The sequence below is a fragment of the Equus asinus genome, chromosome 3 (assembly GCF_041296235.1).
Source record: "Equus asinus isolate D_3611 breed Donkey chromosome 3, EquAss-T2T_v2, whole genome shotgun sequence".
In the NCBI taxonomy this organism is placed as follows: Eukaryota; Metazoa; Chordata; class Mammalia; order Perissodactyla; family Equidae; genus Equus; species Equus asinus.
Window position 1 is genome coordinate 121,306,652 of NC_091792.1, and position 12,654 is coordinate 121,319,305.

At 37.0% G+C, this 12,654-nt stretch overlaps 1 protein-coding gene across 4 annotated transcripts in view; it reads left to right on the forward strand.

Moving 5' to 3' along the window:
* SCFD2 (sec1 family domain containing 2) overlaps positions 1-12,654 on the forward strand; it is a 393,579-nt gene that overhangs the window by 52,909 nt on the left and 328,016 nt on the right. For all 4 annotated transcript variants that reach the window (XM_014853490.3, XM_044765961.2, XM_044765962.2 and 1 more), the window contains exon 3: positions 26-153. In XM_014853490.3, the coding sequence (XP_014708976.1) occupies positions 26-153 (128 nt within the window). The remainder of the gene's footprint in view (positions 1-25; positions 154-12,654) is intronic.

A 12,654-nucleotide genomic window follows, 5' to 3' on the forward strand; every position in this document is an offset into this window, starting at 1 on the left:
AGCTCTTTTGGTGGTTTTATTGCAGTGACATGGCAGGCAAAGCCCTGTGGGAAGCGTTACTGAACACCAAGCACAAGGAAGCAGTGATGGAAGTCCGGAGACATCTAGTGGAAGCAGCAAGCAGAGAAAACCTGCCAATCAAGATGAGTATGGGTAAGTTTATTCACTTCGCCTGGGACCGAGAGTGACCGTAGGCCCTGAGGAAGTTTATTTGAGCCTGCTCTGAACTGTGGGCCAACCTAGCCATCATGGCATCTAGATAGAAGTATTGAAGACTTTTGTAAATTGTGGAAAGAATATGGAAGGAATATGTACACACTGCCCTCAGGGCTCAACAATGACCCTTTTTCTTAGACTCAACTTTGGGAACTCTAGGAGAGTCCTTGCTTACAAAGAGTAATTCTTTCAGTTTCTTTATTTTATCCAGAACTATGAAAATTATCTGGACCACCTCCCCTTCATTCTGTTCTACCTCTGCCCTTTCTTCCCCCTCCCCCCTTTACTGTGGATGAAAGATGTCTTATTGGTTTTGAATTAATGAATGAACTACTGTACTGACAAAACAATTTAACAGTTGGACATGTTCTGGCCTGGCCCCTTAGCCTTAGAGTGGTCTGCTAGTTGTCCAGTCACATAAGTGTTATCCCTTCTTCACCAGGATATCACGTATTTCATTTTTCTCATTTCTTGTTTTTTTTCACATTTAGCTTTGTCTTCAGTATTAGAAGAATCTGGCTGCAATAGAATTTAAGTTTTAAATGGCTTTTTTATTTTGATTAAAAAGTCAGAGATTTAATGTTTTGATTTTAGAAAAGGAATCTGGTGTTTTACTTTTTTGTTTTTTTTAATTAAGTAATTTTATTAATATAGAAATATTTATTTTGTTTTTAATTATTTTATTGAGGTCATATTGGCTAATAACATTGTGTAAATTTCAGGTATACATTATTATATATTGGTTTCTGTATAGACTGCATCGTGTTCACCACCAATAGTCTAGTTTTTATCTATCACCATACATATATGCCCCTTTACCCCTGCTGTCCTCCCGCCACCTCCCTTCCCTCTGGTAACCACCAATCTGTTCTCCTTATCCATGTGTTTATCTTCCACATGAGTGAGATCATACACTGTTTGTCTTTCTCTGTCTGGCTTATTTTGCTTAGCATAATACCCTCAAGGTCCATCCATGTTGTCACAAACAGGGCAATTTTGTCTTTTTTAATGGCTGAGTAGCATTCCATTGCATATATATACCACATCTTCTTTATTCATCCATTGATGGGCACTTTGGTTGGTTCCACGTCTTGGCTATTGTGAATAATGCTGCAATGAACATAGGTGTGCATAAATCTCTTTGAATTGTTGATTTTGTATTCTTTGGATAAATACCCAGTAGTGGGATAGATGGATCATATAGTATTTCTATTTTTAATACAGAAATATTTAAATATTGATATTGAATCTGGTTAATAGGTAGAATTTATTTCTGGAAACTTGCAAAAGTTTATTTCTCTATTTTAAAAATAAGTTTTTTCCCTTATGTCTGCTCTTAAGTATCCAAGAAATATTAATACATTATACTGGATGGGAAAATTTTTCCTTGCTGAGATTCCTAGCCCAAGTTCTTGATTACTTATGAGTATGAAAATCAAACTATCAAGTTGAAATAGAAGAACAGAATTTTGGAAGTAAAAGCACGTAGATGAACCTAGAAGAGAAAAACTTACAGGGTCATAATATGAAAAAAAATCATGACTTTCAGTGTATTAGGTGATTATATATGAGGGTTTTAAGGAACAAAATGATGACAAGAAAAGTGAACGTAGCTTACATTTATTAAGTACTTATAATGTGCCAGATTTTCTTCTAACTCTTTACATGTGTTATCTTATTTAATCCTCACAGTAATTCTGAGCGATAGGTACCATTAGTTCTCAGTTTTCAGATAAGGAAACTGGAATGGAGAAAAATTAAGTTGCTCAAGGCCATACATCTGATAAGCGGTAGGACTGGAATTCAAATCCAGACATTCTGATGTGAGAGCATATGCTCTGTATTTATAAAATCATCCTAATTCTAACAACCAATGCCAGGAGTCCTGTGTATTGTTTTGGAGTAGAAATAAAGTTGCTACTATGAGACCATACCGGTATTTGACTGTTAATTCTAGTTTCTAATTTCCTTTCTTTCTCCCTCCCTCCCTCCCTACCTTCCTTCCTTCCATCTTTCTTTCCTTCCTCCCACCCTTCCTTTTCTCTCTCTTTTTCTTTCTTTATTCTTTCCACAGTTCTAGATACACATTAAGAACAAATATATTTACTTTACAGAGTTCCTCATCCATAATTATGTTGTAACAAGAACTAATTCATATTGTGAGTCAAGAAAAGTAGGAAGGCACCAAGGGTCTTGGTGATAAGGTTAATTTATATTGCGTTTCAGTGATATAACTTTATGATGCTATCACAGAGCATAAATCAGTTTTTATTGCTCAATGCAGAACTCTTGAAAGATCAACATACTTTACTTTTCTAAGGAGCTGTATCTTTTAAAAATAATCAGAGCCAGAAATAAATTTTAAAAAAAGACGGGTAACTTCATAAAGAATTCAAATTTAAATGTTTGAGTTTTCCGTCAACCAAAAAAAAACTTAGATAAAATGGTTTGCTTTATCTCAAAACTCTAGATGTAGGGGAGAGTGAGGAGAGAAAAAAGAAGGAAAGAAACAGACAATTGTTAGCAGACTTTTGTTGTAAGAAGGACGAAAATGGTTGGCCCAAGTCACACTCTATCCATGTGCCAACTACAATTGAGTAAAAGATAACGGTGCAGCTACCCACTTCTGCTTCATATCACTAGTCAGAATTTCTCATGTGTCTCATTTCCATTTACCAACAGATACATAACCATGAAAGTAAAGAAAAGATCTGGAACTTAAACATAGTAAAACATTGGTATTTGAAAACTCCTTATCATATAGCTTATCATTAAAAAAAAAAAATCATGCTCTGGAATCCTAGATGGCTGGAATGCTTTTTCTAGCAGCATTTAAAACTATGAAATATACTTTAAACTATGCACTGTTTTCCCAACCCCTGCTGTAAATTCTATTAAGTATAAATTTTTCTGACTGTGATAGAGGCTTCTAGTACTTTTGAGACATTAAACTGAAATGTTAATTCTGGATTTAGGACTCTCTTATATTTAAATTCACTGAGAGGGCTCCCATCATTGAAACCTCAGATCTTAAACTCAGCACAAGGTAAGTTCCTATTAAAACATTAGAGCTTCACGAGAAATATATATCATTCTCTTAAAGGAAAAAGTTTAATTGCTAAAACAAAGAAAAAATTCATTTTATCATTTCACATCAACATATGCCATCTTTCCTAGAGCTTGTTATTAAATTGTCAGTTAATGAAATAGATGTGTTCCAGAAAAGTGATTTTTAAAACATTGTAAACTGGATTGTATTTTTCCCACTGGCTTTCATAATGAAAAATGTATTCTGAAAGTAAAAAGTAAATAGACTCCAAGAAACTTACTTTTTGGATCCCAAATGTCCACTTACAGAGGAAATGAATAGAAAATGCCCATCTCAGTTTCTACATTTTACGGAGAACTGTTTCTCTGGAGTGCCACTGTGGTGGCGGATCTTCCCGGCTCATCCTAGAGCTCTCTGCAGAAGGGACATGTCCCCAGTATTTAATGGGTGGCAGAGAGATACCATTACAGTTGAAGTGAAACAGATGTCTTTATGACACTGTCCTTCCTTTTGCAGCCAGATTTCTTGAAAGAGTATTTGGTGCTTGATGCCTCTGTGTCTTTATTATTTTCTTTCTTATTAATTGATACAGTCTGGCTTCTGACACTTTTTACTGAAAAGTCCCCTAGACCACTAAACATAAGGGCCTTCTCCTCAGTCCTCATTCTTCTTGACTTCTTTGCAGCATTTACTTCTAGACTATTGCCGCTTTCTCGTACATCTCTCTGTGTTTCCTGTGACTTTGGGGTCCCCCGTGATGGAATGCAAACTCAATTATATCTGGAGGTGAATCACAGTTCCGTCACTGATTAGCCAGACTTCAATTTCTTCATCCATACAAGATGGGAAAAATGTCTATTTCCTGGAATTTTGAAGGAGAAAGAAAGCTCTGAGAAGAGTGAAGATTATGACTATTAAGCAAACTGGAGTTGGTGTGCTGCGGTTGTATTCTGTCTGTGGGAAAGTCTTTGTGGGAAACCAAATTCTGAGAAGGTTGTTTAATGAGAGTGAAATCAAAGCAAACAAATCAAGTTAGCTAATGTTCCCCTTTCTTTCTGGGAAATGGACTGATCCATTCTCTCCATTTCTCTTGTCCTTTTCTAACCCTTTTGATAACACATCTTTCTTTACGTAGAATTCAGAATAGTTTTTCATTTTCAGCCTAGTTATGATTACATTCTATTACCTCTCCCCTGACTCGGTTCACCCCTCAAATCACCTTGACTGTATTTGCTATTACCAAATCTCTGTGCTCATACTTTTGTAGAAAAATCTCTTGTGCTACATTTCCAGATGCTCTGATCCATTACATTGAGAAACTTCTTAACTTACTCTCCTAGTTCTGGGGCACCGTAGTCTCAGCCCCATATCCTCACCACCATTTTCTCTTCTCCAAAGTAAATGTGATGAGTTCTTACAAAATTTTATGAAAAGACAAGCCATTCCTACATTTTGTCATCACAGTTGCCTCTAGTTCTGAGCCACTGGCAAAGCTCCAGTTTGTTAATATCCCTCCTAAAATGTCCAGAGCCGAACAAAGGTCTCTTGTTCTTCACCTCTTTTTGGACACTATACTTCTCTTAATGAAGCCCCAGACAAGATGAGTGACTTCTGCTTCCCACCAATGCCACTAATATCATTTCCTGCTTTTACTACTTAGCAATACTGGCTTTGAAAGACAGGAATTAATCAAAACACTCTAAAAAATCATTTGATATATACTTTTTTTAACATCATTGAGGGTACCTGAGTTCATTCAATTCTGGCTGGATAACAGCTATGTTTTTATCACATTTATATCTTTTGCCTTCATTATGGAGAATTTTGTCTGGGATTAAGGGGAATGTGTGTGTGTATTTGTGTGTGAGAGAGAGAGAGAGACAGAGAAAGAGAGAGGGAAATGGGTAGGGAGATTGTCAAACTTTGCAAAAAGGATACTTTAAAACCTAATAGGACCAACATACAATGTGATATACAGTAATTTATGAAAGATGACAAAAATCTGGATGCTTCATAGGGCACATACACTGATTATTAACTCTCATATATCGTTGTAATATTACCACAATTTGGGGAATGGGGAAGGGAATTGACTTTTATTGAATAGCTACTTTGTTTCAGGTACCATAACAGAAGTTTTACATAGTCTGTTTCATGTAATACTCCCAATAATCTTGTGAATTTGGTATTCTGTTTTTATTCTTGTTTCACAAACCTGGAAAACCGAGACCCGAAAAGGTTACGTTTCTTTTCCAGGATCGCTGTGCTGTTAAGTTATTGTCTCTCAGATCTAAATCTCCCCTTCTGCTCTGTAATGCTAGGGCTGGGAGTCTGCAGGCTGCATTTCTGCTCTTCCAGCTGGCTCCCTGTTAGACTATGCTAATGAGGGGTGCTAGAGGGAGAATGCAAGGCTGGAAGGGGATGAGGCAACTTGTCCCTTCCTGTCTGCTTCCTGTGGACTTTCCTTCTGCCTGTGAGTGTCAGGCTGACAATACTTCACCCCAGCAGTGGCAGGTCCTTCTTCTGGTAGCAGCTGAATCCAGTTTGTAGTTTTTCCAACACTTGCAGAACCAGCTCCATGGTACCCCCTCCTCAGAGGTACCAGCCCAGCTGAATAGTGCTCTATTCTCAGAAGTCTGAGTTTCAGTTCACAAGTCCCTAAGTTTCGAAGTTTTGATAATTCCGACCTCTTCGCTTTGTTTCCTCCAGCCTACTGGTGGTAGCTGCTTCCAGCGGTGGCTATGTACATAATACCTTGGAGGGCTCTTTTTAACCTTTCAGTTACCCAGTTAATTCCGTATGTTAAATTTTCTCTGTTCAAATAACTGGTCTATTTTCTGCCTTCTGCCTGGGCCCTGGCTGGTACAGTCTTACAGCAAGTAAGCCGGGATACAAACCTGGGTCTGTCTGACTGCTGTATCAGGCCTCTTTCTAGATAGAGGAGCCAAACTAACTGGGGTGGGAGGGTAGCAGAGTTACAGAGCTGTAAACACAGATATGATTGTGCCATTCCTCTGCTTAAAACCCTTTGATGCTTCCCCATTGCCTCATGATAGTATCCAAATTTCTTAGCATGCTATTTATAAAAGTCTTTCTGCCTTCTAGCCTCATGCTTCATCCATCTAATCCTGTTGCTTTCCCTCCCTACTCCCCCTTCCTCAGCATGAACTTCTGCAGATCCGGGTCTTTGTTGTCTTTGCCTGAAGTATTCTCATTTGATTGTCCCTCCAGATCCATTTCCCCCTTCTCTACCTCTGCTTCTGGAGCCTAACCATTATGGGCTGCCTCAAGAGACTTTCCTGTCCTTGGCCTCTCAGTTGGGTGTGGCCAATGGGAGGCATGGGCAGGGATTTAGAGGGTGAGAGGAGAGTATGGTTAGGGTATTGTTGGCCTGGCTTCTTCCCTATCAGGACCCAATCCCTCTACGCTTTCCTTGTTGGTTTTCTTTAACACTCATGATTTCCCTTAGCCTACACTCTTGTAAAAGAGTCCGCTCATTAAGCCCACTTTATTTTCCCTGTTTGAGTGTGCAATCTCTTTCTTGCCGGGACCTTGACTAATATAACCACTCACTTTCCAACGCACGCACTTGTGCACGCGCACACACACCTTTCCTGTCAAAACCCATCTTATTTTTCATGATCTAATACAGATGTCACTTTCTCTGTGGAACCACATCTAATTCCCTTGTTCTTTTCTTCCTACCCCCTCCTCAGCAGGCTGAATTGATTGCTCTTGCTTCTAAGGACCCACAGCTCTGTTTCTTGTTGCTTTCTTAACACTTACCACAGTGCAATATAGTTAATGTATGTGGGTCCAAAACCTTGTTAGATATTGTCTATGTCATGTTCTTCATTGGCTGCTTGACTTGGTACATAGTGGGTGGCTTTGTACATGGTTGAATTTATGGATTGCCTGATGAGTGTGGATGAGTAATAGAGGGATAATGAGTGTTTCTACTTTTAGTTATATGCATTAATATTTCTATTTACACATTTCCTTTCTGATTTTTCTTATTCCTCTTGACATCTCTATAGCATCTGATCACGTCTTCTTTCTTGGGTTCTTTTCCCTTGGTCTTCATGTCACTCTGATCTTCTGATTATCTTTCTCTTTCTGATAATTGTTTTATACCTTCTCTTCCTTACTTCTAGTTTCCTAGAAGACTGTAGATATTTTTGTTATTTGTGTTAACCTTGCACATAAGTATTCAGTTAATGATTGCTTGAAGCCTCATGCTACTTCTATTCCCTGCTCCAAAAGTAGAATGCTCATTTCCTATTGTTCAGTCTCCTGGCTTTTAAAATTCTCTTTCAACATTTTTTCCAACATATCTTTCATCCCCTACTATCCTCTCTAATAGATGACATCTTATATTCCTATCAGCACTGTTTTTTGTTCATACTGGTATTACAGCAGACCCTGAGCAGTTGGGGCTGAGAACTTTTATCTATGCTTCTTCGTATCCTCCAAACCTAACATAGGACCTTGAACTTATTCTATATGCAATAAATGTTTATAAAATGAATAAATAAGTTCTTGAACTAATACTATCAGTTGTGATTTGTTATATATTTATTTAATGAATGTTTTTTTCTATCACTCTCCTATGGAATCCAAAGTGACATTGCTTTGGATCATTAGTTCTCGAACTTTTTGGTCTCAGAACCTCTTTACATTCTTAAAAATTGTTGATGACCCCACAAGCTTTTGTTTATGTGGATTATATCTATTGATAGATAGATAGAAAATATTATGTTAGAAATTAAAGCAGGGAAACACTTTAAAATAATTATTTATTAAGTAATATAAAATATGACAGACCTATTACAGGTAAACATGAGTAACATATTTTTATGAAAAATAACTATATTTTCTAAAACAAAATAATGTAGAGTGGCACCCGTTTATATTTTTGCATGTCTCTGGTTTAATAGAAGACAGTTGTATTCTCACATCTGCTTCTTCATTCAGTCTGTTGTGATATAGTATTTTGGATGAAGCATATAAGGATAAACTGGCCTTACAAAGATACGTAGTTGGAAAATAGAGGAGTATTTTAATACCTTTTCAGAAAATTGTAGGTAGTCTTCAGTGATACTACACCAATTTTACAAGAGGTAATTTCTTATAGTTTAATTACAATTTGGAGTATGAAACCATATCATTGAATTTTCCTTACTCTGTTAACATTAAAACCCAGGGGTCTCTCTTGCACTTTGAATGGATCTTTTACTCACACATTATTTTATACCATTGTGCATTACTAACTTGGAAAATATTGGTTCACTAAATTATGCAGATCTTCCAAATGTTAACACATATAATACAATATAACAAAACCACATTTGTTGATATCCCTACTGGTATCATTAGAAAATTTTTAATTATTGGGAATGTAAAGATATAGGGGCAGTACAAGTTCTCCAAAATTATAATTTTCACATGAAAACTTGACTTTTGTCATTGACTGTACAAACTGTCAGTTGTTTTCTTGAAGTGATAGCCTGGAAAAATGTATAAAGAACCTAGTTTTATAGTTGTCTCTTCCAGTAAAAATTGTGTGCCATGAAAACAGTGGCTAGTTCAGTTCACAACACAAATAATCATACCAGTACTTTTCCTTAAGACAATCATTGTACTTCAGTATGCACCACAGGTGTTTTTGTATATTTCCCATTTCTTTACCCAGGATATCTAGTTTCTTTACACAGAGTTTCCTTTTTTTAAAAGATTTTTTAGTATTATTATTATTTTTATTTTTCCTTTTTCTCCCCAAAGCCCTCCGGTACATAGTTGTGCATTTTTAGTTGTGGGTCCTCCTAGTTGTGGCATGTGGGACGCCGCCTCAGTGTGGCTTGATGAGCGGTGCCATGTCTGCGCCCAGAATTCGAACTTGCAAAACCCTGGGCCGCCGAAGCAGAGCACGCGAACTTAACCACTCGGCCACGGGGACGGCCCCTACACAGAATTTCTTAAGGGTTGAGATTTGATAAAAATTAATAAGATTTACAGTTTCATCGTGGCTATTCTGAAGTGAAACTGACTACTTGTATAATTTGGTCCACAGCCTGTATTGGTACTAAGGCAACAACACTTTCACCCACCATTGGTTTTGTATCATGGGTGAATACAACACAGTAACAAAATCAAGTAATATCTAGAATTATTATCATAATAGTTTTAAGATTTTTGACTACCTAAAAGTGTCTCAGGGACCCAAGGGTCTGTGGAACATCTTTAAGAACCATTCTTTAAAAGAATGCTATATTCTGTGGGGTACAAGGTTGGCACAATTTCTTAGAGATTGCTGGAATCATAGTTGAGTACCAAAATAGAAGGAGGGAAAGCTCACTGAAATTTTTTCTAGACATTTTCCTGATCTAGAGGTAATAGACAATTGTTTATACATTTAAAAGATATTTATTATGTGTACATACTATGTATTAGTTCCTTGTAGGGGATAGGAAACATATAAAATATTATCTTGTCTTCAGATGAACAAATCATTTAACTTTTCTGAATCTGTTTATCTGCAAAATGAGGATTCTACTACCTGCTAATTTGACAATTAGATGAGGTGATCTATTTGAAACATTGTGTTTGTGAAATTCAAGCTGTTCTCTAAAAGGAGGGTATAGCATGGTGCAATTGTCTCCTGGACAGATAAAATACGTTATAAACATAGTGACCAATGGTCGTGCAACTGCATACGAAGAGTACTCTTCCAGATCTAGGGGTGGGATTACTCTGTCTGTAGGATTTGTTCCCTGATCATCTTGTGACTAAAGTAATGGTTTCCAGAAGTGAAAGTAGAGATCGAGGATTTAGTTACCTAGTGATTATGTTGATTTAAGTAATGAATTTCTAAAGGAAATATAATATAAGTTGATCATCCAGAGGGAGAAGGTAGAATGAATGAGAAGAGGTTTGAAGGCAGAGCCCTAAGGAATATATTCATTTAGAAGTATGAAGAAGATAGAGACTCTAGAAAAAGTGACAGGAGGAGTTTTCATTGAATTAATAATTAATAATGCCTGAAAGCCATAATGCTTCCCTCTTACACTCCATCACCTAAAACAGAACTTGAGTTGCCTCTGTTTCTCTATTTCCTCATCTAAAAAATGGGCATCTGAATTTCTAATGTCCCTTCTTCAAGCATCTATGCTCTGGCTCTATATCTTTAACTTAAATTGATGCATCTTCTTTTTCTTCTTTTTCTCTCCATCTCTTCTTCCTCTTTTTCCTTCTCTTCCTCTCATTAATCTTTATGTTTTCTCAACATAAGCGATCTTCAACATGAGAATATGGGCTAGGAGTTAAAAACCCGGCGAGAATGATGCGAGAAGGCCTATGGCTGCAGGATGGGAGTCTCTTTACTTAGAAGCTCCCCTAAGAGCAGAAATTCCTTTCCAAGGAGAGTGGACCCACCAAGGAAATACTCCTTCCCTGGCAGCCTGGTAATCTGGCCCCTGGATAACAGGGGTAGTCTATCTGTTCCCTTCCATGCTCTCTGCTGAGTTTATAATCGTTGATGCAGTTAGCCTCAGGAAATCTGCCTTTCCAAAGAAAACCAAACCATAAACATTTCTGGTGGTTTCATCCTTCATTGTTTTGTATAACTTTCAGAGAGAGCTGTTTATTTTCTATTTGTGACCCCTGGGCCTTCAGCAGTTATACCTTATTCTATACTTTCCTGAAAACATACCTTGCAATAAATTTCTGAATGTTGGACCCATTTGATTGAATTGATTCATATAATTAAAATGCTCTTTTCACATTAGTTTCTTATTCTGTCTTTGTAATGTTATAGAGCTCAAAAATCTATGTAACAAGAAACATACACTATTTAAAGGATATCCCAGAAAACCTTTGTCAGTATTTATGGTGTTATAAAAATGGACATCAATTCCCAGCTGGGTTTTATCCAAGTTTCACTATACAGATGTCTGTATATACTGCCCTTCAGATCCCCACGGGCAAAGATTTACAATGTCTTCCCTATTCCCCTTTTAATAACTTGTTTCAATGTCTAATACTCATCATGATCGTGAAATTTTTTTCTCATGTCTGACTTACGTCTCTCCACCTGCATGTTAACCATATTTCTTTGACCTTTGACCTCAGTAGAGGTGGGAAGCAGGCAGTTATTATTACTCTTCTATTTCTGTATCTGTTGAAAGGCAATGCTTTGTCCCTTGTACAAGTGAGTGGTAGTCATAAACTCACATTTCCCAGAGAAAAATACATGTCTGTTCATTCTACAGGAGACAGACATGATTTTATTTCAGAACCAAGACACTATTTAAAAAGTAATACTAGCACATGCTTCTAGAAAATTCACATCATAATGTATCTAAAATAAAAAGTGGATGTACATCCCCTCTCCTCACCATCTTGCTCTTCAACATAACCTTTGTTCCTAAATTAGTATCTTGCCTTCCAAGCCTTTTTCTATGTAACTAGGTAAGAAAGTAAGTAAATAAACAGGTAACCAAATAATGACAGAAATAAGAATAAGGTGCATACTGATAGAATGGCAATATGGTTTCCATTGTGATTTTTTCTCTCGCTCTCGTTAGGATTTTGGCTACCTAGCATAAAATACCATGAAGGAAACTTAATCATACAATTGTGCCTCATTTTAAACATTACATAATAGTTTTTACATTATGTTAAATTCAATCAAATTTAATTTAAAATGTTTGGAGAGTGATACAGAGATGGAAAACTGTTGGACAGTATTGACTAAAAGCTGAGTATACATCCACCCGGCAGTTTCACAGCTGGGCACATATCCAGTGGAAATGAGTGCTTACATCCACCAAAGGCTATTAGAGTATTCATAGCATCATTATTTATAATGGCCCCAAACTTTACAACCTAAATAGCCCTCAAAGCAGAGTGGTTAAAGAAACTGATGTAGTCGTATAGAACAATAAAACGCAGTAAAAGAAATTGAGATTTTAGGTAATGTTGAACAAAAGAAGCTAGACACAAAAGAGTACATATGTATAATTCCATTTGTATGAAGTTCAAAAGCAGGAAAAAAATGATCTGTGGTGATAGAGATAAAAGTGATGGTTTACCTTTGGGGGATTATTTACCAGGTAAGTATGGGAGGGAGTCTTCCAGAGTGCTGGACATATTCTATACCTCGATCTGGGTGGTGGTTACATGGATAGATGCATATGTAAGAATTAATTAAACTGTACCCTTGAGATTTGTATGCTTTACTTTATGTTGTGCTCCTCACTTTTCACCTCCCTTATACCTGAGGCTTCTGAGTCTAGAATTGCTCATACCTTCTAGGCAGGTAGCTCCCTCTTTGCTGCAGTGCCCTTTCACATATTCTAGGCAAAGCCTTTTTGGGCAGCTGAGGATAAGTA